Source organism: Laccaria bicolor, genomic scaffold (assembly GCF_000143565.1).
Source record: "Laccaria bicolor S238N-H82 LACBIscaffold_22 genomic scaffold, whole genome shotgun sequence".
In the NCBI taxonomy this organism is placed as follows: Eukaryota; Fungi; Basidiomycota; class Agaricomycetes; order Agaricales; family Hydnangiaceae; genus Laccaria; species Laccaria bicolor.
Window position 1 is genome coordinate 139,983 of NW_001889893.1, and position 27,351 is coordinate 167,333.

The window sequence follows — 27,351 nt, forward strand, 5'->3', positions numbered from 1 at the left end:
GAGAGAGTTGGCCACAAATAGGACTACACAAGTTACACAGTTATCTAGTTGTATTATAAGTACCCAAAGAATCATTCCATTCTATGCACAGTCTCCAAAAAGTCCAACAACGTACTCGCACTCCACGCCTGCGTATTGCACGAATCCGAACAATATCCACCATTCTCGTTCGTCAGCTCGGGGAGCCCAGCCCATGCATCTCTCTGAACATAATCTCGAGCCTTCACCAACATCTGGTGGAGATGATGGAGCGTCTGGTTGCGATCCTGCCACCCCACTTCAGTACCATTCATCAAACCACAAGAAGTATCATCACTCACGTCCTTTCCGGAACCTACCAATGTGTCGAAAAAGAGATACGCTCGCAAGAAGTAACCTAAAGGCCAACCCCACTCCGGGCCCTAACAAAGGTCCGTCAGCAACGCGCAAAGAATCTCCGCTTTTACTACCTACATTATGATAGTTCAGTCCCTTGGCAATAGCTGGGTCACTTGAATCATTGCTATTGTCGTACACCGGTCGATATTGCAAGTCGTTTGGATCCAGCGTCTTTATACCAAGGGGGCCCCGCAGCACTTTGTCCACAAGCTGCAGCGCACCAATTGCGTGGCGTTCATCAAATAGCTCAGGCGCTACGGTCATCGCAATCGGAAAATTGGGTCGGAACTGATAATCTGCCCATTCATGCCCAGGCCCTGATCCGTAAACATCCTTGTATATCCCTCGTCGGTTGACCAGTTTCGAGTTGATTGCATATTTCGCGTCATCGGATGATTCTACCCCCATCACCGATCAGCTCACGTCCCTTGAGCCAGCAACAGTATGCTTACCAAGAGGAACATAATAAAATTTTTCAAACGACGATTGGAGAAGATCAGACCACTCCTTGTATGTCACTAACCTCTGGCGACCTTTGACTGCCAACAGTGATTCAGTAGCCATATGAACGACAAGTCACGGCACCTACTGGTCGCTTCCACCCCCTTGAAAGGGAACTTCCCACACCCAGATAACTCGTTTAACCACCGCAGTGTGCTCTTCAATAATCCAGTTATTTCTACTGGGGCGCCGTCTCTGGGTGTCCCAGGCACTCCCTTGGTCCCAGCCTTCTCGGACTCTCCCATTTTATCCATCCAAGTTCCACAGTTGTGCTGATTTCCGCCAAGGATGAACCCCGTCTCCCAATCCACCTGGATATCAATGTTGAACCCTTCATCCTTCATTTGCATATCAAGCTGAGGACCCGCATTATATTCACGGAAATATATTCCATCCACATGACGTTGAATAATTTCTTGGACAATCTCGGCCAGCGAGGTCGAGTAAGCATATGCACGCGGGTCGTCCCAGGGAACCCACGTATCGTCTTTGGGGAACCGACGTTTCACAGGTTCTGAAAGAATGGCAATTCCTTCGGGCGCGCTATTCACGTAGTCCTGTATATTCTGAAGCATCCACCATGGCGAGTCACGCGAATTATACCTAAAACAAGGGCGAAAGTTAAATAGCTTTCCGATTAAGTATTATGTATGGCATACCTTGGATTTCGCACTGAATCCAATAAATTCGGAATTAAACCATGTTTCAGGGTCGACGCAAACGCGAGGATGTGTTTCCTGGCCTCTTCAAAGTTTCCAGTCGTCAGGAAGAGCCCTCTCAACGAGATGAAAACGTCGCGACCCCAACACCGTGCCCAATTCGTGGCGAAATGTGGCAAACCAGCAGCCAGAGACGGGGTTGCGACGCCAGGATTCAGGGAAGCTGACTTTACGAGACCAAGCATCTGCACGCCACACATGGCCAAATCCTGAGTGAACCCATGCCCTGAGGCTACAAATTCAGAGCATTGTTCCATCCCTGCCCTGCGAGCAGCCTTGTATGCTTCTGAGATAACCAGCGCGAAGAACTTGGGCCGCATGAAATTCGGAACGGTCGCTTTGACGTGATCGAACCTTTCCTTCAACCATAGTGCGGGTTTCGCTAGATTTGGGAATTCCGCCATTTGACTACAACATAAATAGGGAGTGACTTTTGAAGAACCGGATACGCACTAGCTCAAACGTTGGTGGACGTAATCGAGTGCCCAACTGCCCTCTCTCAAGTGACCGCACAGGGGGTGTCCCAAGTCGTTATACCGCATGATATGCTTCAGCGGATGCATCCAACCCTCCAAACCGCAGTATACCATCTTACCCAAGTTGGGCACCTCATATGCGCCAAAGGCACCTCCAGTCGCGTCCCTCTCTTCGACATCTGCACGGTGCAAGATGACATTCAGATCTACCAAGTTGATGTCGCTGAATGCTTCTTGGACACCAGATGCACAGAAGGCCTCAAGCGATGCATCGTGAGCCTGAAGTTGGGTCTCGAAGAGCATGATACTGCCAGGAGGAAAATGTTGGGGAACAACGATTTCAGCAAAAAGCCCTTCGTGATCAACGCCTTCTCGTGCAACCACACTCTCCGTTTCAACTAGCTTTGCCGGCAGACCTTTGAGAATCTGAGAATCCTTAGGTCCGTCATAGGACAGAATGTCGATGCTCGCCCCAAGAATAAATTTTGCCCTCGTTCGGCGTAGCTTGATCGGGGCGACTGAATAACTGTCAGACGGCGCAGTCAAGTTCAAGGTACATACGCACTGAATCCACGATCCTTCGATCCCTTTGAGAATGCTGTGTGTGCGACAAGTAAATACCCCTTCTGGGTCTTGGGCTGAACGCGATGGAGGACAATATACTGAAAAGAAAGGACTTAGTGTAGTCGCAACAGGACTGCCAGGAAAGAGTCACTTACGTCATTTTCCTGATGGACGTGACCTTCCTCGTACCCATCCACCACCATCTCCAAATGAAGTTCGTTTAGAACCCTTTTCACTTTGGAAATTCCACTCTTTTCCCCAATACCAGTGGGTTCATATGTCCTCTTCTCTTGTACCAAGTTCAGCAACTTTGGGTATAGGTCATCAAATCCTTTCACACTGCCGATTGCGCTGTAACTAAAAGTCACGAGTGCGCCCGTGGACAACGCGTCTTCGGCGGACCGCTTGTCCAAAGGTGACTCATTGTCGTGCGTTTGATCGTACAGCAAGGCGTGCGGGAGCGCTCCATTGAGCGGCGTCACCACGGCATTCCTCGTGGGTCCCTTTCCAGTCGGGCTGGGCAACTCCTCCCGTGTCACCATGCAGGCATTATCCATAGATCCAATCGGCTTTCCTAAGCCGTGGCGGTACAGCAGTCTTGACAGCTCCTTGGGATCCCACGCGTTGCCGCTCTCCCTAATCAAACTATTGATGCCTAGCTCACGTACGAAAACCAAGTCCATCTCCTCGCTTCCAGTGAAAAGTTCCGCACAGACGTAGAGGTCGGGACGCACAACACGCGCCGCATCAAGCATGTGCGTGCCAACTTCAAGGGGAGTTGAGTGACAATTGTCAATTCTGAAACCGTCGAAAGTATGTGCCAGCGATGTAACGTAGGATGTCATGTACGACCAAAGCCATGGATTGTCGGTTGGCGATGACCCGTAGCGCAACTTGACGCAATCACCCCAGACGATAACCTCCCGCCGGAGATATGCTTTGGATGGAAGAAGGGCGAAATTCTGCAGAGGATCTGCATCCCAGATCCAGCCGTTATTCGCTAGCGAGTACAAACTAGGATCGGCACTGGGTGATGGTTTCTCCAGACGCGTGAAATATGGCTCTACAAGCGGATTTCTGAGCGCAAGACCAGGTTAGATCAGATATAACAACGAAGATGGGGAACTTGCGTCTCAGAGATTTCGCCCAATTTTGGTCCATGCGGATCGAGCCTGGTGTATTTCACTCGGTTCTTCATGTTGTCCAACGCAACCCTCTGGTCCTCCTTCCATTCCTCGTACAATGGGACGTTGATCACGTCGACAACATTCTTCCAGGCTTCCGTCATCGCATCAACGTCCTGCGATGCCCCGAGAGCGGCCTTGATAATACCAGCGGCGATAGTGCTGTCGACTTTCACCCCAAAGCGTGATGCTAACCCACCTAACCCCTTCACCTTTTTCTCGGCCCTCAACACTTCCGCCAATTCTGCCGCACTTTTCCCACTTACATTTGGACCAGCCCATGGTACATCCACTTTTGATTCAAGAGCCGCTTTTACTGATTCGGTCTCCCGAGCTGGGTCAAGAACATAGTATTGCCAGAGGTCCAGACCTTGAATAACATCGTGAAAGGCTGAGATAAGTTTTTCAACGTCTTCCCCTGAAGTGACGATGGTGGGAAGACCCCTGGCAGCCAGTGAGCTGGAAAATTCAAGGATTGCCGTGTCAAGTTCAAGTGCGGGAGTGAGATGGGGCGTATTTGCGGGACTGAATCCTGTAGTCGGATTAATCAAAAATAACTGGAACGAGTCTTGAGGTCATACCTGCTTCAGGGTGATCCACCAGCCACTCGCTGTCATTTGCGGTGTGATTGAGGACTACATCCGTCAAGCTTAAGAGTCCGTATTTCTCTCGCGCAAGCTTCAGGGTATCTTCCACCTTTGTTCTCCCCGCACTACTGGTCAACTTGGTTCCAAAAAGGCTAGAGTCGTACTTCATTTGATCGCGGATCGAATATGGGCTGTCACTGCTTCCCCTCTCTTGCAAAGGCGTGTAGTGCACCATGGTGTAGCCTCGCTCTTTCGCCTCATCAAAATATTTCGCCCACCCTTCCAAGGGCCCCATCCACTTTGACACAAGAGTGAGGATGGACAATCCGTCCAACGGCAGGTGAATGTAGTCGTTCAGAACCACGGCACCTTCGCCTTGGGGTAGGACTTGCTGTTGATCATTCAGTATCGGTGATCTCGCCTTGATCTTGAGAATCGGGTCGATATTAAAATACCCAGAGCGTCCTTTGACACGCTCGCCGTTATGTCCATCATATTCGACCCAGTAGACAAAAGCGCCAGCGTGCGAGATGGGTAGGTCAACCTGTACTGGTTTCGAAAAGTCTTGCGGTAACCTAGCCTTATGAACATCTGCACGTATGTAAACGCAACAAGAACTGACTTTCTCTTTGCATAATTTTCTCTGCCAAACACCCCACCATTGATGGGGAAGTTGGTCTTGAAGACACCGTTTTTCGCTGCTGGATTGCCCGCTTGGAGTGAAACGCGTAAGATATACGGCGTATATGCTGGTGGGAGACGGATGTACTAGAATTTACGGGCAATAAGTCAACAGGAGAGCGTGTCTGAAAGCGCTACTGACTGAGAGGTCCCTATGGGGCCCGCCATCAGGCTCAAGTCGAAGTTCATAGACGCGTATTGGGTCGTCCCCCGACTGAGCTTGCGCCTGGAAGAACTCGATGGCTTCGTCAGCGGGTGTCTTTGGAGTAAGAGGGGAGGGAGAGCTGGAAGCAGAGGGCGAGCGAGAACCTGATTTCGAGCCCGACTTTGGGATGTGGACTGAGGGCTTTGATTTACCGTAGGCGCTTCTGCGGTTTTTAGTCATTTCGTAGCTGGGGGCGATGGTGGGGAAAAAGAGGGAACGGGGTGAACGACGCGACTCCTCGCGACACCTTTTATGTATGTTAATTTTAGATTATCAATATCGTCGATCCGACATCCGATAACGGCGATGATGTCATTCAACTTTTCCCTAAGTGGTAAACTGCCTTCCATTTAAAGATAATAAAGAGTATATTATACAGTAGACATACATTTAAAAGAACGCATCAAACATTCTGCCAAGTAAAGAGCGTCGCGGACTGTCCGTATCTCTGCCATTCACGGTTGTCTCCTCGCTTGCCTGTCCTTCGCTACTCGTTCCAATCACCCGTCCCCGCACATCACCGGTAAACTCTCCGGCAACCTTTGCTCGTTGACCAGAAGGTATTTCTCGTGGCACGATCGACTCGTTACTTTCGTCATTGCTTCCATTCTCCCGTGGGCTGGTCCAAACCACTCGACCGCGTCCATCAGTCACAAAGGGTGGCTCAGGCATCGAAACTGTGGTGGGAGGCACAATGGTCGCGGCAACTTCCTCGTCGTTCGATCCTTCGTCGTCCTCAATGTCAGTGTTCACGTCTCGTTGTTCTTCCCTGTCAACAACCGTGCTAAATCGACCAGTGCCTCCATCTTGAATTACTGTTCGCTGCGGGTCCCTGTTGAGAGTGCGTGAAGATGAACGGCCTCCATGTCTTGCTGTTGCCTCTTCTGTCCGTAGACTACCTGCTATGTCAAACATGAGATCATGCGGAAGAAAACTGGTGCCGCTGTTGGTGTCATGGGTTTCTTCAACATCTTCATCGCTCTCGTCGTAATCGCTATCACTTGAGTTGGAGACGCTGCGCAGATCAGGCATACTGTCGTCACTTGACTCTGATCCACCAAAATCTCTCTCAACGCCAAAAAGCCCCTCGTCTGGTGTTAGGCGTGGCGGTCGAGTTTCTATCGTAAAGGTTTCGTTAATAGGCTCTAAAGGGGGTGGAGAATCAGAATGGGCTTCATCCGTTTCTGCGTTCTCTCGAAGGAAATTGATGGAAGCAAGCATCTGATCTGCCTTGAGAGAACGTAAGAAGGAAAATATCCTCATTTTTTGGAAAATGTACCAAGGTTTCTAGCCTCTCCATGACATCGTCCTCCTCAGCATCCCGCTCGATGGCGGCATCTTCAGCGGAATTCCGGCGGAAAAGGCCACCACGACTTCCGCCTCTCTCGAGCCTCGTAAGCCCCATTCTCAGAGCCTCGACGGCGACATTCAAAGTTTCCAGCGTTGCGCCCTCCTGTATAGCGTTGTTCAACATCTCCAATGATCGGCCTACTTCTCGCAACCTTCCCGCAGTGGTAGGTAATTCTGAATCCTGTATTCCAACATTGAGACGCCGCAGACGCTCCACAGTTCTTCGTTGACGGTTGCGGGGAGCGCTAAAGTTGAGACGGTTCATTGCAAGATTTACTCCTTCAGTGCCAAAAAGTGACAAAGAGTCGATATCCAGGGGGAGAGGAAAGAAGGAAGGAAGAAAGTCGTTGTCTTCCATCCCGTTTGCGACACGATACCTCTGTTGAGACTATCTTGAGAATGGCCACCGCATTAACAAAGAACAAAACATACTCGCATGGAAACATCAACACCTTCCCGGAACAGAAAGGGAGTCCCATCCTCGTTGACATGTTTGTAGAAACAGTCTTTACCAAAAGGACAGAGAGGTTTGTTCTTGTTCTTGGCTTGTGACGTTTGGAAGTAACTTGGACACTTGGTAAGCTAATGTCATTGAAGGAGAGGACGTGTAGAACTGACCGACACGTAACCCTGCCCATACTGGCCTGGTAAGCCTTGATCGCGTCCGCCTTTTCTCCAGCAATGCAGAATTTAGATGAGGGAGTTATGAAGCGGGAAGCGGTGCGGCACATGGGACACTTTTTGGTATTACCAGACTCGACAACGTCCCCCGGCTTTCCTGACGGGTCCCTCCATTTCTTTATGCACTAAACTGGATTGAGCGGCATCCGAATGAGAGAACGAGGGAAGGTACCCCTATACAAAAGATGTGGTTGCATCCTTCTAAAGTGGATATGAGAGCTATGCATAAAGTTTGTTGAAGAGCGCACCAAGCAATCCAAACGTAACAGGCTTTTCAAAACAAACGGAACACAACTGATCCTCTTCCTCGAGAATATTGGTTTGATGTGGATCGACATGTTTGAACCAGCACAGTTCTCCCCGCTTGCAAAAACCTAAAAGCTTGAAATTGAATTGATTTGGGAGGGGGAGAGCCTGGAAACGCACCATGCTGGTAGTATCGACATTGCTTGGCCTGGTCATAGGGTGTCAACAACGGCTGAACATTTTGACCAGGTTCCTCGCCGTGAAGAAACTTGCAGCTATCCCCTGAAAAGCAGCCTCTTGGAGAGTTGTAATATTTACAGATACCCCTTGACTTTGAGGTTACAGGGCGAGGGAAAGACATGTGAGGAAGTGAATTGGATTACAAAGATAATTATAGACAGTACCGTCACATGACTGTTACTTTTTTGGTTGCCCTCGCTAGCGCCTGCGTTGCTACTTGACTTGTTAATTGTCTCTTCACTGGTCAGATTATTCTTCTCAAAACCAAAAAACTAACGATAGTCTTGCGAGCTTTTTTGCAAGTTTTGTGAGGCTAAATTACGAGCCTTGGGACGACTTTTGGGACTAGCCTCGCGACCATGGCTCCAAGTAGTACTGGCGGACATGGCGTACACAGTACACCGAGCAGAGATCGCGAACGACTTCCATTTCCACAGTCAGCGAATCCATCACCAGGTCCGCCTATTCGCCAATCTACCAGCTCTTCAGCATCGTCCTCGTTCTCAACGATACCCTCCACATCCTCTCTCCCTTCATCCGCAACCCCACAACCCGCCATTTCTGTCGATGCTCTAATCAGGCAGCATTCCTCAGCCGCAGATCCCATGGCCGCTGCTCTTGAACAAGCTGTGAACGATCGCAACGTCCTTTCAGCTCAAAATACACAGCTTTGGAAATTGATCGAAAAACAAAGGACCGGTTACAATCAAATCATGAAAGAACTGGAGAGGATAAGGAACGAGCGTGACACCTATAAAGCCAAGCTTTCGATGCTCAACGGGGGAAATACACCATTTCTCGAGAGGCGGCAAAAAAGTGGTGATCGGACGACTAAACTTAGTTTGGCTGAACCACCCACCAGCCAGCATAACAACATATCCTCTTTGTCACAGGCGAGGCAGCCACTTGGAAGGCATAACTCTGACGATACTGGTAAGTTTTTGTTATAAAGGCCAAACCTTCCAGTGGCTCTGACCCGCCTTTCCATGTCCAGCAACGCCACGATCTCACCACCTACATTCATCGAAATCATACGAACCCCTTTCTGCAAAAGTAACTGAAAGTCCTTTGCAGTCGAACACCAGTCAGTCGTTTCCCAGTCCTACGCCATCATCCAACCCCGCGCCACCCGCATCCGCGCCCTCTCATCTTATGACCTCCCGAAACTCTAAACCATCTCCATCTCCACTTGTTATGCCATCGCGACCTGACAACGCTACGACGCTCTCTTCAGCCGTATCTTCCACGTCAAATCATACCCAACACTCAAGACAGGCTGAACCCACCCCATTGACAAACAACGGGAGCCACTCGAATGCAATGACGCCCTCACGGACGGTTGTTCTGCCGCCACGTAAAGCTAGCCTTGCTGAGAGCGTCAGTAGCGGGAGCAGCATGAGTGCTCCCTCACCTTCCACTACAGCGTCGAGCATCATCCACAGCTATGGTCAAATAAACCACCCAAGTACCCCTGCCCAACCCCAAACACAGACCAGTTTACCGTCTCCATTGGTATCAAATTCCGAAGCATCGTATACACGCCAACGCTCTTCAGCATCCACCATCACGCCAGCAACTCCCACTCAACCTGCCACTCCTCAGGTCATCCCACCCACCACGCCAGCTGCCACCTTACAGCCCCAATCCCAGCAGCTTCAATTGCTTTCCACTATTTCTGAAGGCCGCGGGCATATTTTGTCCCGCGACTCACGGATCTCCTTGCCAGACGAGGCTAGACAGTACATCGCCAACATGACCGACTCTCCGTTTCCTAGTCCAAGAGTTGACGTTTTCGCTACCAGATCTAAACTTTCACCAGTTCATGCAGCGTCTCGAGAAAACGAAAAGAATGATAACGGGGAAAGCGAATTTTTGGATATGGACGAAGAAGATGAGGATTCTGAAGAGGAAGATGACAACTCTGGTGAGCTCTTTGATGTCTGCTTTGTGCGTTGTTGTTCTGAAAATCCTACAGCTTCCATTGATGATTCCGAAAATCAGCACAACCAAGTTCCCCAGATCATAATACCCGTCCAATCAACTTCAAAGTTTGACAGTGAGGTGCATGCTCAACAAAACTTCTCACCCGAAGGGCCTCCTTCGGATCATGAGTACGGGATACCTATCGCTAGGCGCAAAGAGAAACCCCGTGGTGTTGTAGCAGAGGAGTTCCCACTCCCTCCACCGTCGAACATCTATGTTCACCAACACCAAGCTGCCATCCCCCACGATCCACAGCATCAGTACCCTAGTCAGCATGCGCCACAACACGGACAAGCACCCACAGTCTCGACACCTGGCCCGTCAACGTCAAAGCATGCGCGAGCAATGCCTGATCAATCCTTTGGTTCATCGGCTTGGCCGAATCCGCAGGATTCAGATTTGTCCCTGCCGGAGAACTCTTATCCTCAACCCTCTCATCGACAAAATCCACAGCAGCAGCAGGCACGGGATCAACAAAAACAGCAGCAGCAAGCGGTCCCTGCGTCCTTCCGTGCTCTTCCGCTCCTTCCGACTGATCTTCCACATACGACCATCAATGTCTCGCACTCTTTTGTGCGTCCAAATGATCGAGGGAAAGAAGTTCTTTCTTTTATCGTCTATGTGAGCCCGGGACTTAGCAAGGAGGGCTGGAAGGTCGAAAAGCTGTACTCGGACGTGCTAAGCCTGGACCAGCGAATTCGAAGCAGCGTGGGTAAGGGGGTTGGAAAAAAGATCGCCAACCTACCCGAAGGAAAACTTTGGAAGGATCATGCTCCTGCTAAGGTTGATCAACGAAAGGTACGTCGAATGTTCGCCATGTATTCTAGAGCTAACCCTTTTACGGAGTAGGCAGTCCTTGAAAACTACTTGCAGACTTTGATAAATCTGCCTGTCAAGAACAATAACGAGGTTATCGCGTTCTTCACGTCCGACATTGTGCGGGAGACCAACCAACCTGTCATGCAAATCGGACACAAGGAGGGTTACTTGACGAAACGTGGAAAGAACTTTGGTGGGTGGAAGACGAGATTCTTTGTTCTTCAAGGACCAGTGCTGGAGTACTACGATTGCGTAAGTGTCATTCGTGGTAGTTGATTTGAGCCCCGAGGCGACAAGCTGATGATGAAACATGCAAATAGCGTGGAGGCGCCCATCTTGGATCGATCACGATTACAGGTGCCCAGATCGCCCGTCAACACCGGACCGAGCGACTGCCAGCCACGGACGACGAAAAAGAATACAGGCACGCGTTCCTCATAGTCGAAGCGAAGAAGGGTCCTGGAGGCAACCACCCTCGTCACGTTTTGTGTGCCGAAAGTGACGAGGATCGAGATAGCTGGGTCGAATTGCTTGTGCGCTATTACACCGGCACCTACAGCGAGGAACTTGTTTTCAATTCAAGCTCTGGCTTGACCGCAGTGAACAGCATTGCGGCTTCCATAGCCGCTCAATCAGGCGCCACTGCACATCCACGGTCCAGTACAAGCTCTAATGACTCGCCAATCTTGACACCTCGCAAACCACCTGTTCGAGGCATGTCAAGGGACGAAGCCCTTGGTTCGCAAATGCCTCTCGATGCGAATGGAAAGCTTTTCCAGCCGCCACCGCTTACACTGGAAGACTATGTACGTTCATCGAGCCCATCCAAGTCCGTCGACCCCTCTCCCATAGACCGCCCGGGGGGAGTTTCTTCTGATCATCAGAACCAAACTACGCGACGAACGATGGAACGCGGGCTGGGCCTCCCGTCAAGCCTTCCTGATTCATCACCGCTGTCAGCCGCACAAGCATTCCATTCTGAACCAACCCTCGTGGGACAACGTGCCAACTCTGAACTCGGACATTACCCAGATATGCACGACCCACGCAGTGGTCGACATCAACGGCAGCCTGAACATCGGTCAGATGGACGAAAATCATTCCATCCAACACTGAATACGTTGGCATCCGTCCCTTCCACTCCAGCTGGCCCTGAGCGCGCGTCCTCTCCAGAAAAATTTGATGTCAACGGCAAGGTTAAGATCTCTGGTCCACTTAACGGTGCACCGATCCCATCAGGTTTTAAGTTTGGGGGAAAGGACGCCCCATCTGCGGAAGCGACAGCAGCGGCCAATGATCGACGAGAAAAGGCAAAGTCTCGATCCTTCTGGGGCTTTGGAAAAGCGAACGGTAAAGGGTCAACTAGCTTCCTCCATAAACCCCTGGCTGACAATTTTGGATTGAAAAAGGTGATAAATCGCATCCTCACGTGACATACATTTCTCGAGCCGTTTTTGGCGTGGCCTTGGAAGAGGCATTGGAGGTTGCGCAAATTTGTAACCTACCTGCGATTGTCTTCCGCTCGATTCAGTACCTGGAAGCGAAGAAGGCCGATCAAGAGGAAGGTATCTACCGTCTCAGTGGAAGCTCTGCTGTCATCAAGAGCCTCAAGGATAGGTTCAACAATGGTACGTTAGCTCTCATTTTGTCTTTTGACAAGAAAAAAATCTGACCTTCTGGCTTCAGAGGGCGATGTCGATCTTCTCGCTTCTGATGAGTATTGGGATCCACACGCCATTGCTGGTCTTCTCAAGAGCTTCCTGCGAGAACTCCCTGCAAGTATCCTTACTCGCGACCTCCACCTTCGTTTCCTCTCTGTAATCGGTACGTATTCGAGCTGGTGTCGCGCACTTCTCGCAAGTGACCAAACATTCCATGCAGACTTTGTAGATGCTCAAGAAAGGATCAAAGAGCTTTCACAGTTGATATCCGCGCTTCCAATAGCCAACTACAGCCTTCTCCGCGCACTAACTGCACACCTGATCTTGATTGTGCAAAATTCTGGCGTCAACAAGATGACGATGCGAAACGTTGGGATTGTGTTTAGCCCCACCCTTGGCATTCCAGCAGGAGTGTTCAGCTTGATGTTGGGGGAATTCAATCGCGTATTCAACGTGGATTCGGACTACGACGATTATGAAAGCCCCCGTGGCGAACAAAGTGGTGAAGCACTTTCACAGCAAGCTCCTGAACCCTTCCGGCGCAACAGTCGACAGTATTCGGACGCTGCTGCTGATCAACTCCTCGGGTTATCAGGACGCACTCTGACCAGTACGTCTCTTCTTTCATTTTTTATCTTTCTTTTCCTGAGTCTTCTTCTTTTAGCACCCGCGGAGGAGACACAGTCTGATGGAGATGATTTTTCACTTCATGATGAAAGTGGGACTGAAACAACTGAAGGCGAAATCACCATCGAGTCATCAACTCCGTCCAGTCCAATCCAAAGCGTCACGAATCTAGGCCCGGACCCTGCCATCCGCGTAACGCCCCCTGAGACGCCTACTGCTTCGAAGACGTCGAAAGCATCCCACGTCGCCGCGAGTCGAGGTCTGAATGTTGCGGTGACGACTTCGGAACGCGGAAACCGACACTCGAGGATGATGGGTCTGCCTTCATCTCCTCGGCCGCAGAACTCTCCGTCACGACCACCAGATTTACAAATGTCCTGAGAGACGTTCACTGGCACGTTATGTATCACAGATGTGTTTTTGGAAGATGCATCGATTTTTTTTCCCCCCGTATATACCCCATTCCCTATACCAATTGTACAGCTACTTGTAGTCTGTAGTTTTGTGCGGTGTTGAATTGATACCCCGTGCAATTGTAACTTTAAGTACACACTTGGGAACGACAAGCATTCGTTCACACGACTTACACGAAGGGTGATACATACCCTACCCATACACCACAACCATCATCCGCTTCTTCCAACTCCTTCATGGGCTTCAAGCAAGCGGCCGTGCTCGCACCTGTGTCCTTCTTTCTCGGTGAGAAGAAGCGTTGAAAATTCTCAACTCGGGGCCCGTATTGACCATACGTAACAGGTGTTCAACTCATCTGCCTCAACGTAGATCACCGAGTGTTGTGGAGTGAACTAACAGAGGATGTGATTCGTGACGGGTTTCAGTTCTACACAACGTTTTTCAATGCGCCGCCAGCTATAAAGGTGCGCTCGCTGTTCGACTCAATGAGCTTTGAACTAACTGTATTGGGAACTTGCAGGCGCTCCTCCACGGATTGGTTGGGGTTGGGTTGATTGGATTGGTCGCAAAGCTTCACAATTGGGATGAGAGTGCGATGTTTTTTGATGGAACGAGTCTAGGTGCGTCCGACTTTTTGTTCAATTGTTATTGGACTGACAAGGGTTTGTAGCGACGTATGTATTTGGAATTGCGGTATATCTGACGGTGACGATACCGTCACTGCGAACGATAGTAACGCCGTTGGAGCAGGTCGAGAACAGAGGAGACCAGGTGGATGCTATGCGAGTTCTATCTGCAGGAAATATCATCATCATCATATGCCTGGGCCTCATTCTCGCTCTACAGGTACGAGTCTTATTATTGATAATGAGGGCTCTAATAATAATGGTCCCAGGCTGGACAGGAATACGCTCGACGTAAAGAGACAGTAGCGTTAGAAAAAAAGGAACAGTGACCATTGTACTTTTTTCTAAATGGGACACGAGGATCTGTGCTCTAGAATTGGTGTAGGAGAGCCGAGCGCCGACGTTGTTCTACTGCATTCCAAATAGAAGCTTGATCGATCGTAGATCGCCATTCACACACTGAGGCGTGAGATGGGAATGTGACTGGCTGTGACTATCTGTGACTGAGCTGTGAAATTGGATCTGAGATGAATGCTTAAAAGTACTTAAACTGGGCCCTGTCGACAGTTTACAACCAAAATGGATACTGGGTGACTTTCCGTAACTCAAATCTATAAAAATGAATAAATTTGACCCTTATCGGAGTTTGAAACGAGAATTTCACAGGAGAGTTTATTGGAGTGAATAAACCGTAATGCCAACTGATTAGATTCTATTTGATGTATTTGCTTGCCTTCACTTCCCTCCTGTCTGAGCTGCTCTGAGGTCGTGTAGGCCCATGGATGGGTTTATTATACTGATTATTCATCCACCCTGCTGTAAAATTAGACCACACACTGGGTGAAGCCCAAAAAATCCCAAGTTGAGCTGAACATGGCTGTGGATCAGTGAGTTAGGTGTCAAGAAGGGTGTTTGTAAAGGGAGCAACAGTTTCCGGGAGGGGATTTTGTAGCCATAAGACATTGACACTTCTAATAGACTCTGTAGTGGCTTTGAACTGCAACGAGAGGGAGCAGAATGCCCCAGCCGTAGGAGAGTAGTAGGGGATGAGGTAGAGCTGACTAAGCCATGTGGGAAGGAATCGTACCCAGGAAGAAAGGGTTCCCCCTTGGCAGGGTGGTTCCCAGCGTTTGAAATCTGTTCGAGGGGTCTGTACCCTCTGAATAGATTAAGGTTTGTAACTGGGTTCCAACCAGGGACTCCATCAGAGTCGAACCCTTACAAGACTCGGCATCCCGGCAAAGGACCCTAGATTTCGTCGATTTATTCAAATCTAGAGAATTTGTGTTACGGAAAGTCACCCACTGACTGGTGCTTGACTTGCGACAGACATACTGCAAGTATTTTTTCAACCCTCTGTCGTCCCCGTTCTCATCGTTTTTACAGGAGGGAAATGGCCCTTATTGCTCATTCAACTGCAAACATTTGGCTGGGCCAGACGACGAGGAGAACAATTCCGCTGCTATAATAGCATGGGCCTCTGGAATTCCTCTTGGACCAGCTGGAATCCCTCGTGGACCACCATCTCCACCTCCTTCTCCTCCAGTCCATTCATCGTCCTCTTCCACTTATTCATTCTCCAGTTCTGCTTGCCGACCGCCCCAACTCTTACGTCCACATCGACCCGTCCCGCCCACCCTCTGCATGACCACTCCAACAACTGCAGCTCCCCCGTCCTCAACGATTCCCATTCAAACATCTCACAAACCACTCACTTGCCCTTCAATTCTCAGTTTATCAGAATTCAAGAGTATAGGCAACGTCTCCGTCTTGTCAGGCGCCACTGAAGCTTCCCTCGCCACTCCCGCATCCGCTAACCCTATGCCCATCTCTGCCAGCCGTAACAAATCCTTCATCGGCTCTATCGCTTCTCACGTCCGCTCCTGGGTGTCTCCGTCACCCGCATTCCTGTTTTCATCTCAACAGAAAACGTCACAATCTCCACCTCGCGTGGACACCGCAAAGTTCACCGTCCTCTCCAAGAAGCACCATCTTTCTCCCCTCAAATCCAAATCCCCCTCTTATGACGACGACGACGACGACAATCTACCCGTCTGCTGGATGTCAAGCACCGTCCTCGTCGAAACCAACAGTGCTTTCAACCAGCCTAAACATCCACGAGGCCGCAGAAGGACGTCTGAACACAATGACGATCATCCGTCATTTAGGGCCAGAGGGCGAAAAACATCTCGCGCAGTTGACTGAACCACAACTGCCTTAGCTTTTCTCGCTTTTTGGCATTTCTCCCCCCCCCCACCATAGAATTTTCGTTCTTTTTATTCCGGATATATCTCCCCAAGCGACAGCAAAAAAAAGCCAACAACCAAGACTACCTGTCGGACTCGCTATTTTGCATCACAGCTTTGCACTACCCTCCCTATCCGTTCCATTTCCTTTCTTGCATCATCCAGCATCATTGCATCATCAGCTCTCTCTTTCTCCTTGCATTATCCCCCCACCTCATCACCCAAACAAAAACGAGTCACTCACGTTTCAATCCACATTCACTTATTTTCGCCTCGCATATACGCCGCCCCTTAGACACGGCCTCCAGATCTATGTACGTTCTACCTACTTACAACCCCATGTGTAACACTATCTACAATCAAAACCATTACGCGAACCCAAATCGAATACAAGCGGCCAGGCATCTAAGTATCTAAGTATCTATCTATCCGGCCGTTCCATCGACCTCCATCTCTTCTTATCGAAACCACAACACAAGGAAACAACGCGCTTCTTCTCTATCTAAGCACATACACAATTCCTATTCAGCACCCGAAGACTTCCGAACTGTGCGTTTTTGCCCAAAACGCGCACCCTCGCGTCATCCTCTCTCTCTATGTGCACACCTCGAGGATACCTTCCGTCCTTTCTGCTTCGTGGAAGGAGCACCACAACCGCTCCACTTTCGGCTGGCCGTTTGTGAAAGATTTCCGGTCACTCCACTGCCTTGCCCGATTATCCCGCTGATTCCTATTCTATGTGTGTTCCTTGACTCCACAGTATGTAAATAAAAGGTCATACAGACTATCCCTAGTATAAGCACCCCAGATTGCGCTCCCGAACCTTAGCCTTAGTGTAGCAGTGACCAGTAAGGTATCTTGAAACGCCCGTCCACACTTCAAATTACCTCAATCTTACGATTCATTGAGGCGGCAGCGAGAAACAATAACTGGCATTGTGACAGAGTGAGCATAATGACAGGAGTCGGTGTACGCAGCGATAGGCCCTTTTTTTAGCGCTCAATGCCATTTCGGTCTTTAGTCGCTCCGAGAACCAGTAAGAATCCAAATAAAAAATAAGAGGTGGGTCCTAACTGACATATGTATATTGTATGTATATGCTTTTGGCAAAGTCTTCCGGGAGATGGCAACCGCACAGGTGTCTATTTTTAGGTGCTCACTTGCAGCACCACCACATACCCGGCTTGATTTATGTTTTAGACAATACAACTGCGTCAGTCTTCTCTATCTAGTATCAAGTTATCTGCATCATCGATGATCGAATGAACGCACCGATCAGGTATCGAAAATAAAATTTTCATCTCAGTGAACGCTCAGCGCACTCCGTTTTCCTTTATGCATTTCAATGCTCCGTTCCATTCGATGATCAAAACTGCGTATGTACTTAGGTGCTGTAAAGTAATATGTCAGCATCGGGCGAGAGTCTGGTCACCGTGAGGAGATCGCGATTGTCCTAAAGATATATGAGCTCCCAATCAGCGACGTCGGACTCGATAATGGAAATTGCGCGCTTGAAATGCGTTCTGACTGTCATTCACACCAACGTCCAGTCCGCACCAGGTTCGCACCGATATGTACCCCTGGATCGAAACACTCAGACTAGCCTTTTTGGACCGAAGAACAAACAGCATATACTTACCACTGTTACCAGGTCGGAGCCGCGACTACCCGCGATTTATCATTTACTAATCCAAGCTGAGCAGTGGCGACAACAGGCGACAACCTGGAGAGTTAACAATGAGTGTTTTGGATTACCGGCGACCGGGGCAGAAGCATTCATATCAGAATGTCCGCAGCTCACAACTTTGGCTGATGCTGATTGGGTGTAACTTGGCTGCCGTAAGTACTGTGTGAAATCAAGGTCGCTCGACCTGGCAGCGACATGGGCGAGAGTCGGAGGCCAGACCGCCTTTTCCACCCCCTCTAGATCCTTCCGCCGCTTTAAATGCCAATTTACTGAGGCAAGCGGATAGGGGAGGCCTGTCCGCTGAATGGTGATTGATAACTTGCATTGAATACCAAGGGCGTTATGGTTATCTTTCTTTCTGCGAGCGGAACTCATCCGGTAACTCAGTTGCGTATGTGTGCGCAGGTGTGCGCCGCACTCACACTAAAAACTTGATTCAATAGAGGGCAGGGACAAGGAAGTAATATTAGAGTGCATTTGACTCACCTAATTTGTGAAGGATGCCGCCGCCGGATTACCAACAATACAAAAAAAGAAAACATACCGAACGCGTTGACATCAATCATTAATCAAGGGACGTATACGGGCATGCTGGTCACCATCCATTATGGTCGCAACAAACAACCATTGAAATGTCATTTGTGGGGGCACCTTTGAGCTCATTGTCTCAGTCATACTTACGGGATCAAGGTCGTTGCAGGCGAGAGCGGTGGCGTCGCGCGACAACTCATCAACTGCAACACCTGATACGTCAAATTTGTCACCCTCCATTTCAAAAACTCCACACACAGCTGGGCTCTTTCAGGGTTTTGAAATACGGAGGTGTAGAGAACTGTGGTGGCGAATGATCGTCCAGGTAGAAAACTGGATTGGTCTTAGTGCGAAAGAAGTAGCCGAAGGACCAGAGTAATGTTTGCAACGATCGCTCGCTTGAGCAATGTCCGCGGTCGGCAAGATGACACCCAACGTCAGTGAGCTCCGCTTATTTGTTACTTCAGGGACATTGCACAACACCTGTTGATATCGCGAAGATGAAGCTTTCGTAAACTTGCCAAACTGCACCAGATCAACTTCGTTTCCTGGCATATGACGCCGAAGGAGAACGGCTATGGGCCATCGGATATTGCCATATATGCAAGCTGCAGAAGGGCCATTGCCAGAAGTTGAGGGTGGAACAAGATGCATTGCGCACAGCAGACTACAAGTACCCATATTTTCTAAATGCACGGGTGAATACACGAAGATTGGTACTTTCCTTTTCTTTGCCACAATCGCTGCAAAATTACTGATATCAAAACAAAATACAAGCCTACTTTCACTGAGGCGGTTGGAAGCTGGATCAACAATCATTTCAGAAAAAGAAGCAAGGAAAGTTACACTTCTTCGACTCACCCAGGAGGACCTGGGAAACCTGGAGGAGGGGGGAAGGGCATGCCAGGAGGGAAACCTGGAGGCCTGAAACCAGGGGGAGGACCTGACATGCCAGGAGGAGCGAAAGGCATTGGTGGGCGTGCTAACGATGGAGCTCCCACTACCAACAAATGGTCAGCAAAGCTTCAAAAACTGCAGGGTGAAAAGGCACGAACTAGGCGGCATCATACCCATGCCACGTCCCGCAGGCATGCCGCGACCAGGACCAACAGGAAGCTATAGATTCATCAGTATCAAGATCGACGCTGATCATGTTCTGAGTCGCGCACCGCGTTCTTTTTGTCCTCATCAACGATAGGGGGTGGCCCCTCAACGCTTAGGCTGACCACTGTCTCCCCACGCAAGATCACAAGCCCAAGTGTTCGCTTCATTTCTTGTTCAGGTGCCGTCTCCTCCCCCGCCTTTTTCTTGGGACGAACTCTTCTAAATTCCTCGCAATCGGCCAAGACCAAGTTCATATGGCGATCAAATGCCAGCATTTGTCCCGTTAACGCGCGCCCATCGTTAATCGTGACTTTCAGTCTCCAGTTGATGAGACTGAGCATTTTTCCGCCTTTAGATTTGGGAGGAGGCTAGATGCTACATAGTTAGTTATAAACATCGTAAAAATCGTATAACTTTGGATGAACTTGCCATGATGGGCGGTGTAGAGTGGTTCGAGGTGACTCGAGGCAACGACAAACGCAAGGCTACCAATTTTCTTACAAACAACAACAAAGACAACCTGTAGCTAGTTCGCGGTTCACCTCGCTCAGATTTCTGGTCCAACCATTTTCTGTGTGTTTCTAGCAATGTTCACTCAAAAAGTATACGCTATGCTATAGCCGAAATACCGATACCGAATTGACGGAGCGAACTTTGTCAGTTGTATCATTGGTCATGACAGGGAGATCTCGTGCAATTGTCCATCTTCAATTATGACTCTCAACACCAAGCTCACTCAACTTCTAGGTGTCATTATACGCAACTATCATCTTTGGACATGATTAAATGTTACTCTAGGACTTAAAACCCCCATCGTCGCTGCCTCAATGGCGGGTGCGAGTGGTGGTACGTCATTGACGCATACCTTGCCCCCAGGTGATATTGATTAGCCTTGTAGGCGCCCTCGCCGCTCAAGTTACTCTGGCGGGAGGCTTCGGCTTCCTTGCAGCGGGTATGTCTGTCGCTCCTTTCACAAACCATTGTAATAAGTCGCTTTTCAAGGATACGATTCCCCTGAAAAGCTCCAGTCCGAGATAGATATAGCTCGATCCCTTCTTAAGCTTCAGCCTCACGCCCTCCTTCCCGTAGGCGTGGGCTTTCTGGCGTGGCAATTGGAGTCACCAGGAGCTCCGGCAACGCAGCTTCTGTCTGTGGCTTTGGATAATAATGTTCGTGCCATCTGGTTAGCTTTTGGGAACAACATAAAACACTGGGTGGATTACATCCACGAACATAATAACAAGCGGGGCCATACGGATCGCGTCTTAATTTTTTGTCCTGTCTCCTCCGTGGAGCAGGCATCCGTAGCGGTCAATGAATGGTGTGCCGACGTTATCATTGTGCAAGGCTCGGCTTCTGCATTCTAAACATTAACTCTAGCTCTTATCCCCTTCTGCAGGTGTCGAGGCTGGAGGGCATGGGGCGTCTCAAGGCCTTCCACTTCTAACCCTTCTACCTCTAGTCACTGCTGCCATCGGACCAAACGGACCACCCATTTTAGGTGCTGGGGGACTAGTCAATGGAGCGCACGCGGCAGCACTTCTCACTTTAGGAGCTTCTGGAGTTGTTCTCGGAACCCGCCTTTTGCTTTCTCCTGAAAGTCTCTATACCGATGCCCAGAGACGTGCTCTTATCGAGGCTGATTCCTCCCTATCGGTCCGAACGATGGCTTTTGATTACGCTCGAAATACGCTAGGTTGGCCACAGGGGGTCGACGGAAGGGGTTTGCGAAACGGTAAGAACCTCGTAGCGCGAATTTTGCTGTCACCCTATTTACGTTCGAGAAAAATAGCTACCGTCGAAGATTATGAGAGAGGGGAAGACATTCAAGTTCTAAGGAGCAAACTCAAGGAAGCGAGTCTCAAGGACGACACCTCCCGCATCGTTGTCTGGGCAGGCGCCAGCGTTGGCTTAGTAAACAAGATCATGCCAGCAAGGGTAGGTTCTCATAGAAGCGAGCAGTGCACGCTGTCATCCTGATCTGACCTTGTTTCTCAATAGGAAATTGTCGAAGAGATTCACAAGGATTGCGTAAAATATCTCCGGTCGTCCGCCCTTCTTGTCTCTAGTGCCTAAGGGTCAACACTTTGTTAACATCGGCTGCTAGAAGCCCTCTTCGTTGTTCTCCGTTCATCAAGACCCTTTTTTCTACAATATTTCGAAAGGCATCCAGCTTGGCAGATCCCAGCGGCAAAGGCCAGACAGGCGCACGTTGGTCAATGTAAATATGTAACAGAGCCTAAACTGACCTGTCTTCACAAAAAGAAAAACTCTATGTGCATACCAGACAGTCGTCCTTCCATGGTCTGCAACATACCAGTCCGTCACTGGACCTCAAGCCAGTTTAGCTCTTTGCTATTCATCTCCCATCGCAAGTGCATGTTAACAAATTTCGGGGCATCAAGATTTCAGTACCTTGGCGTCTTTTCCTACTCGGAAAGTGGCTGAAGTTCATCTGATCATCATGAAGACCGCTTCGACTCGAGCACAGCTGTGTTCACAAGCCCTATCAGCGGCACATTAAATTTCACGGACAAGTGAGCAAGGTCCCGCTATGTAGATGACATGAACGTCAAAATAGACGGTGGGTGGTCACACATGGACAGGTGAAAGATTGATCCATCATTCGCTTTGACATCATGAGAAATTCATCCGTGTTCCCTTCCTGGAAAAAATCCCTATCTGTACAGCAATTCATTCTATAAGTATAATGGCGCCATCGATGTCGTTCAGTGTACAATCTCCACTGTAAGATCACCCTGGTTGATTGAGTCCCCTTTGGAACAGACGCCTTAGTTCGGCAGCAACGATAAGGCAAGATAAGACAAGTACCTTCGTGAACGACAACACGTTTGATGTGACCCGAAACGGGAGCGGTAACAGCAGATTCCATCTATCAGACGAAACCAGTCAGTTAGAAATCATCAGCATAACAATCCAAGTTACCTTCATCGCGCTGAGAACTACACATGCGTGCATCAGCTGACTACTGGTTATGGGATTTGAGGCTTCCAAAGCTTACCGCAAACGGGGTCACCCTTTCTGATCTCCTGCCCCTCTTTCACTCTGACTTCAACAACAACACCTGACATCGGGGCACCGACAGATCCAGGGTCAGCAGTTGCCTTCTCCCGCGAGACCGTTTCCACAGCTGAGTTTTTGTCCTCAACTGACACCGCACGGACCTATTGTGATGAGGGTCATATAGCTTGAGCCAATAGTGAAAATAAGGTATTGATGACGTTTTTACCTCTCCGTTCACCTCAAACCACACATCACGCTGGGCACGACCTTCGACAACGGGTCCCACCGCCATCAGACGGATGATGAGGGTCTTGCCTTTCTCGATCGAGATGTGCATCTCCTCTCCAATATCCGGACGGCCAAGGAAGTACCGGGTGGGAATAACACTTGATGGTTCTTCAGAACAAGCACATGTGACAGCAAAACCCGAAATGCGCACCTCAAGTCACCGTACTTTTCAATGAAGCCCTGGTATTCTTCGAAGACCTGTCCAAGTATGTTAAGATATCGTGTTACGCAATGAAGACGTGCTCGGCGGAATACCTTGGGATACATGACGTACGAGGTAACATCAGAATCTGTGATGTGCTTCCCAAATTTGCTTCGTAGTTCCGCCTTGATCTTCTTGAAGTCAAGAGGTTGCATAGTAGTACCCGGACGTCCATCAATTCTAGGCTTATTTCTAATGATTTTTGTGCGCAATGGCTCTGGGAAACCGCCAACAGGCTGTCCAAGGTAACCTTGGAAAAACTCAACAACGGACGATGGGAAGTCGAGCTGTTCAGCGCGTGCCAAAACATCCTCTTTCGAGAACGAGTTGGACGTCATCCATTGCGCAAAGTCACCAACAACCTTTGATGAGGGCGTAACCTTGATGATGTTTCCGCACTATCACGATTTGATCAGCACTATTCCTCATTCTTGACGCGGTAAGTGCAACGCACAAGCTCGTTTGCCTCGATATACTTTTGCTTGATAACTGATATTATTCATCTTTGTCAGAGAAGTAGATGCATGGGACTTTCTGGGAAAGCGTACCAGTCCATTGCGTACCAAGTCCCAGCTGAGAGGCTTGGAACTTTGAAAAATACATGCCATCAGACAGTGAAAGGAAGGAAGAGAGGCGACGGTGCAAACCATCAGATTCGTGTACTGCCCTCCTGGCATCTCATGATCGAACACACTAGAGTCCGAAGCTCTGACATTGGCCTCAAAGCAACTGTACAGCATACGAACTTGACTCCAGTAAAGGTTGAGGGCTTGGATATCCTCGTAGCGGATACCAGTTCCCAGAGCGGTCTGCTCGAGAGCCATGCATACGGCACCCATAGATGGTTGAGAAGTCAATCCCGACATGCCTAACAATTCCCATAAAATGCGATGCGAAGAAAAATGAAGACGTTTACATACTGTCGATCGCAACATCAACGACATCTGCGCCAGCCGCCGCGCACGCGAGCATGCTGGCTGCAGCAATGCCTGCCGTGTCATGGGAGTGGACGTGGATGGGAAGGTCAGGGTGTGCCTTCCTAATGGCGCCAATGAGACTATGGGGGATATTGTATGAATTTTATGCGTCGGAGATGCATGTAGGACTCACAGTGTAGCAGCTTGAGGCTTCAGCAAGCCAGCCATATCCTTGACACCCAAAACGTGGATCCCTTCCTTCACAAGTTGGTCCACAAAGTCGAGATAGTATTGGAGCGTGTACTTCGTCTCATTGGGGCTTGCAACGTCACCACTGTAGCACACCACTGCTTCGCAAACACCACCTGCCTTCTTGGCAGCATCAATCCCGAGCTTCATCTGTTTGCAGTTCAACATCAAGATTTTGCAAGGAATCTTCCAAAATCAGCTGACGTACGTTCTCTGAAAAGGAATTTCAGCAAATACCGACTCAAAAATTCAAGTAACCTACCAAAGTAATTCAGGGAATCAAAGACTCGGAAAATGTCAAGCCCATTTTCCACGGCCTTCTTCGAAAAGTCATAGATGGCATTATCACTGAAAAAGCCGGGAGATCAACTACAATGAAGGTCAAATTCAAAACTGAGACTCACGGGTAGCTAGTATACCCGACACCATTGGCCCCACGGACGAGCGCTTGTAACGGGATATTGGGGACTAATTTACGAAGCGTGCGCTGCGGATACAAGTCAGCATCAACATCTAAAAATCACAAAGCGACACTCACCAGACGCTCCCAAGGATCTTCATACAAGAAGCGCATAGCAACATCAAAAGTTGCTCCACCCCAACATTCAAGACTGTAAGCATTGGCCAAAGCATAGCTGGTCTCTTTGGCGATGTTGACCATATCTATAGTTCGCAGACGAGTCGCAAGGAGAGATTGGTGGGCGTCACGCCATGTGGTATCCATAATGAGGGTGCCTGGGTAGTCGCGCACTGCTTTGGCAAATGCTTCGGGACCTTCTTTGACGATGATGTTCCGCCATCCGATGGTGCAAGGCAGGGTAGTGTCCAGGGGGGGACCATTAAGCGGGTCTTCGCGGCTTTGAAACTTGGGGATGACAATGTCGGTTTTGAGGCCGGGTTCGCCCTGGTTTTACCATCAAACGACAGCGAAAGCAAAATAACGAGCACGAACGGTTTGGCCTTTGATGGAGCTTCCATTGACCGCCAGATCACCGAGGTATGCCAACAGTTTCTGAGCACGGTTTTGGCTCTGCACCAGCTTGAAGAGGTCAGGAGTATCATCAATGAACTATGCATAGTCGGATGAGAACAATGCGTGTGTCAACGAAGGTTGACGTCACGTACTGTCGTCCAAGTCTTTCCTTGAATAAAGGTATCATGAGTCAAGAGACGGAAGAGGAAGGGAATGTTGGTCTAGAACGCAACTCAGTAACTTGGCCACGCATGAGATACGAAGCAACGAACCTTGACACCGCGAATTCGGAATTCAACAAGAGCACGCAACATCTTGCGACGCGCAACTTCATAGGTCGTGCCACTGACTGTACACTTCACTAACAAACTATCATAATGGGGCTTATAATTCTGTTAGCTGGTTCCCAGGCCACTGCAGACAAGCCACTCACCGTGATCTGTGCACCAGCAAAACCAGAGCTTGCGTCGAGACGAACACCATTACCTCCTGCGCTACGATATACCTCAATCTTCCCTGTATCGGGCTGGAAGTTGTGGGCAGCGTCTTCAGTGGTGATACGGCATTGAATAGCAAAGCCTCGTTTCGTGATGGCATCCTGGGTGAGACCAAGTTGCGGCAGAGTCGCGCCAGCGGCAATTTGGATTTGCGCGGCCACAATGTCGATTCCAGTAATTTCCTCTGCAGCAGGACGGTGTCAGTTATTGTCGTGCGCGTCTACTGCGTACGTACCAGTGATGGTGTGCTCCACCTGGATACGAGGGTTGATCTCAATGAAGTAATGCCTGCCCATCTGATCGACCAAAAACTCTGCAGTACCAGCGTTCCTGTATCCGACGCTCTTCGCCAACTTGATGGCGTCAGCCAAAATGGCTTGCCTAACTTCTTCCGGGAGGTGAGTGGCTGGTGCAACTTCAACGACTTTTTGATGTCTCCTCTGGACGGAGCAATCTCGTTCAAAAAGATGGATGGTGTTTCCAACAGCATCAGCAAGGATCTGGACTTCAATGTGACGGGGGCGCTCCAAAAAACGTTCGATGAAAACGGTTCCGTCGCCGAATGCGGCCTTTGCTTCGCTGACAGCGCGTTGGAAGGAGGTTTCGAAGTCGGATTGTTCCCTCACGACGCGCATTCCTCGTCCACCACCACCCATAGCGGCCTTGATGATAACTATGGAGCACATATGAAGATTGTAGCAATGTGAAGGGGCGCACAAATCACAAACCTGGGAAACCGTATTCCTGAATGAATGCTTCTCCATCCTTGTAAGTATCGACAGGTCCAGGAGTTCCGGGTACGACTGGGACGCCGACCTTCATCGCTAGTGGGATAGATCATCAAGAGGGTGCAAATGAATGTACGAAAAAAAGGATTTACCCAAGGTCCTTGCCTTAGTTTTATCACCCAGTCCATCAATTACTTCAGGCGACGGACCGACAAAGGCAATACCAGCTTGTTCGACCTTTCTTGCGAATGCGGCATTTTCGGACAAGAAACCGTAACTGCGTTATTGGGTGGTGAGCTGTGGCTATCCAACCCCCCATGAAAATTTTCAAGGACCGACCCTGGATGGATCATGTCAACGCCATGCTCAAGTGCAATTTTAATGATATCGTCTTGAGCAAGGTAAGCGCCGACTGGGGTTAAACCCTTTCCGACCTGATAAGCTTCATCGGACTGGGAGTGTCAAACTAAGATTAAGACGACCCTGACAGAGATATGATGCCAACCTTTTGACGATGAGCTGATAATCGATCCTCGTAGGAGTAGATTGCTACGGTATGCATAGCAAGCTCATGGGCAGTCCTGAAGACACGGATGGCAATTTCCTGTCACTGTATAAGAAAAGGGGGGGAGGTTGAAAAATGGAGGAAATTACTGACACCACGATTAGCAACGAGAATCTTAGTGAGGGGACCACCATGTCCTGCAGCCTTTCTCCTCATAGTTTGGATGGAGTGTACAGGGGTGCCCGGGGCACTGGGAGAAGTGGCAAAGATGGGAGCGAGCCTCGCTGGGTGCAGCGATGTAGACTGCGAAGCCATGGTAGATGATGATGGTGGTGTTCAAGAAAGAAGAGAACGAGGGGAAGATGACCTGGGGTAGAGTAGAAAGCTAATCTTATCAAGATGATTTTTTTGACCCGCGTTCTGAACTCCGCGTAGTTACGCGCATATACGCAGTGTTC

The 27,351-nt window shown here is 49.5% G+C and overlaps 9 protein-coding genes across 9 annotated transcripts; 4 read left to right on the forward strand and 5 right to left on the reverse strand.

The window, feature by feature from the left end:
• Positions 1–71: 71 nt before the first annotated feature.
• On the reverse strand, positions 72–5,475 carry LACBIDRAFT_302750 (glycoside hydrolase family 13 protein; the record flags this gene model as incomplete). Its single annotated transcript, XM_001883699.1, has 13 exons — positions 72–266; positions 321–401; positions 454–776; positions 831–917; positions 968–1,482; positions 1,539–2,006; positions 2,052–2,592; positions 2,640–2,736; positions 2,794–3,715; positions 3,769–4,354; positions 4,404–4,984; positions 5,032–5,177; positions 5,233–5,475. 13 exons carry the CDS (start codon positions 5,473–5,475, stop codon positions 72–74), a joined length of 4,785 nt encoding a protein of 1,594 aa, XP_001883734.1.
• A 177-nt stretch (positions 5,476–5,652) lies between these two features.
• Positions 5,653–7,933, reverse strand: LACBIDRAFT_294785 (uncharacterized protein; the record flags this gene model as incomplete). Its single annotated transcript, XM_001883700.1, has 6 exons — positions 5,653–6,525; positions 6,575–7,024; positions 7,078–7,210; positions 7,264–7,423; positions 7,575–7,700; positions 7,753–7,933. The coding sequence occupies 6 exons, from the start codon at positions 7,931–7,933 to the stop codon at positions 5,686–5,688; spliced, it is 1,890 nt and encodes a 629-aa protein (XP_001883735.1). The 3' UTR covers positions 5,653–5,685.
• Positions 7,934–8,171: 238 nt separating this feature from the next.
• On the forward strand, positions 8,172–13,283 carry LACBIDRAFT_302752 (uncharacterized protein; the record flags this gene model as incomplete). The annotated part of the gene is made up of 8 exons (XM_001883597.1): positions 8,172–8,745; positions 8,807–9,736; positions 9,788–10,593; positions 10,645–10,866; positions 10,935–11,964; positions 12,024–12,242; positions 12,301–12,885; positions 12,940–13,283. The coding sequence occupies 8 exons, from the start codon at positions 8,172–8,174 to the stop codon at positions 13,281–13,283; spliced, it is 4,710 nt and encodes a 1,569-aa protein (XP_001883632.1).
• Positions 13,284–13,547: 264 nt separating this feature from the next.
• Positions 13,548–14,399, forward strand: LACBIDRAFT_192687 (uncharacterized protein). The gene is made up of 5 exons (XM_001883598.1): positions 13,548–13,601; positions 13,659–13,780; positions 13,837–13,936; positions 13,987–14,162; positions 14,212–14,399. Exons 1-5 carry the CDS (start codon positions 13,553–13,555, stop codon positions 14,269–14,271), a joined length of 507 nt encoding a protein of 168 aa, XP_001883633.1. The 5' UTR covers positions 13,548–13,552; the 3' UTR covers positions 14,272–14,399.
• A 416-nt stretch (positions 14,400–14,815) lies between these two features.
• LACBIDRAFT_294788 (uncharacterized protein) lies at positions 14,816–16,574 on the forward strand (the record flags this gene model as incomplete). Its single annotated transcript, XM_001883599.1, has 4 exons — positions 14,816–14,829; positions 14,930–14,993; positions 15,110–15,115; positions 15,272–16,574. 4 exons carry the CDS (start codon positions 14,816–14,818, stop codon positions 16,145–16,147), a joined length of 960 nt encoding a protein of 319 aa, XP_001883634.1. The 3' UTR covers positions 16,148–16,574.
• A 1,067-nt stretch (positions 16,575–17,641) lies between these two features.
• On the reverse strand, positions 17,642–18,646 carry LACBIDRAFT_329498 (uncharacterized protein; the record flags this gene model as incomplete). The annotated part of the gene is made up of 4 exons (XM_001883701.1): positions 17,642–17,715; positions 17,828–17,852; positions 17,990–18,298; positions 18,557–18,646. The coding sequence occupies 4 exons, from the start codon at positions 18,644–18,646 to the stop codon at positions 17,642–17,644; spliced, it is 498 nt and encodes a 165-aa protein (XP_001883736.1).
• Positions 18,647–19,539: 893 nt separating this feature from the next.
• LACBIDRAFT_251796 (uncharacterized protein) lies at positions 19,540–19,851 on the reverse strand (the record flags this gene model as incomplete). Its single annotated transcript, XM_001883702.1, has 1 exon — positions 19,540–19,851. One exon carries the CDS (start codon positions 19,849–19,851, stop codon positions 19,540–19,542), a length of 312 nt encoding a protein of 103 aa, XP_001883737.1.
• A 441-nt stretch (positions 19,852–20,292) lies between these two features.
• On the forward strand, positions 20,293–22,172 carry LACBIDRAFT_191118 (uncharacterized protein). The gene is made up of 7 exons (XM_001883600.1): positions 20,293–20,356; positions 20,409–20,462; positions 20,513–20,857; positions 20,910–21,245; positions 21,303–21,448; positions 21,512–21,790; positions 22,168–22,172. Exons 1-6 carry the CDS (start codon positions 20,338–20,340, stop codon positions 21,584–21,586), a joined length of 975 nt encoding a protein of 324 aa, XP_001883635.1. The 5' UTR covers positions 20,293–20,337; the 3' UTR covers positions 21,587–21,790; positions 22,168–22,172.
• Positions 22,149–27,208, reverse strand: PYC (pyruvate carboxylase; the record flags this gene model as incomplete). Its single annotated transcript, XM_001883703.1, has 26 exons — positions 22,149–22,286; positions 22,343–22,403; positions 22,457–22,473; positions 22,533–22,695; positions 22,761–22,920; positions 22,974–23,020; positions 23,078–23,422; positions 23,479–23,513; positions 23,573–23,612; positions 23,672–23,892; positions 23,945–24,081; positions 24,135–24,340; positions 24,399–24,403; positions 24,453–24,538; positions 24,595–24,677; positions 24,729–25,094; positions 25,143–25,259; positions 25,316–25,384; positions 25,436–25,546; positions 25,597–25,844; positions 25,896–26,333; positions 26,389–26,484; positions 26,541–26,665; positions 26,728–26,840; positions 26,894–26,992; positions 27,047–27,208. 26 exons carry the CDS (start codon positions 27,206–27,208, stop codon positions 22,240–22,242), a joined length of 3,597 nt encoding a protein of 1,198 aa, XP_001883738.1. The 3' UTR covers positions 22,149–22,239.
• Positions 27,209–27,351: the final 143 nt, after the last annotated feature.

What these genes read in the sequence shown, in the direction of transcription:
- LACBIDRAFT_191118 (XM_001883600.1), top strand. An exon ending in CGACGTTATCATTGTGCAAG is followed by an intron (nt 20,858 to 20,909) that starts GCTCGGCTTCTG and finishes CCCCTTCTGCAG; the next exon opens with GTGTCGAGGCTGGAGGGCAT. An exon ending in ACAAGATCATGCCAGCAAGG is followed by an intron (nt 21,449 to 21,511) that starts GTAGGTTCTCAT and finishes GTTTCTCAATAG; the next exon opens with GAAATTGTCGAAGAGATTCA.
- LACBIDRAFT_192687 (XM_001883598.1), top strand. Translation starts at nt 13,553, where the DNA reads ATGGGCTTCAAGCAAGCGGCCGTGCTCGCACCTGTGTCCTTCTTTCTC. An exon ending in TTTTGATGGAACGAGTCTAG is followed by an intron (nt 13,937 to 13,986) that starts GTGCGTCCGACT and finishes AAGGGTTTGTAG; the next exon opens with CGACGTATGTATTTGGAATT. An exon ending in GCCTCATTCTCGCTCTACAG is followed by an intron (nt 14,163 to 14,211) that starts GTACGAGTCTTA and finishes TAATGGTCCCAG; the next exon opens with GCTGGACAGGAATACGCTCG.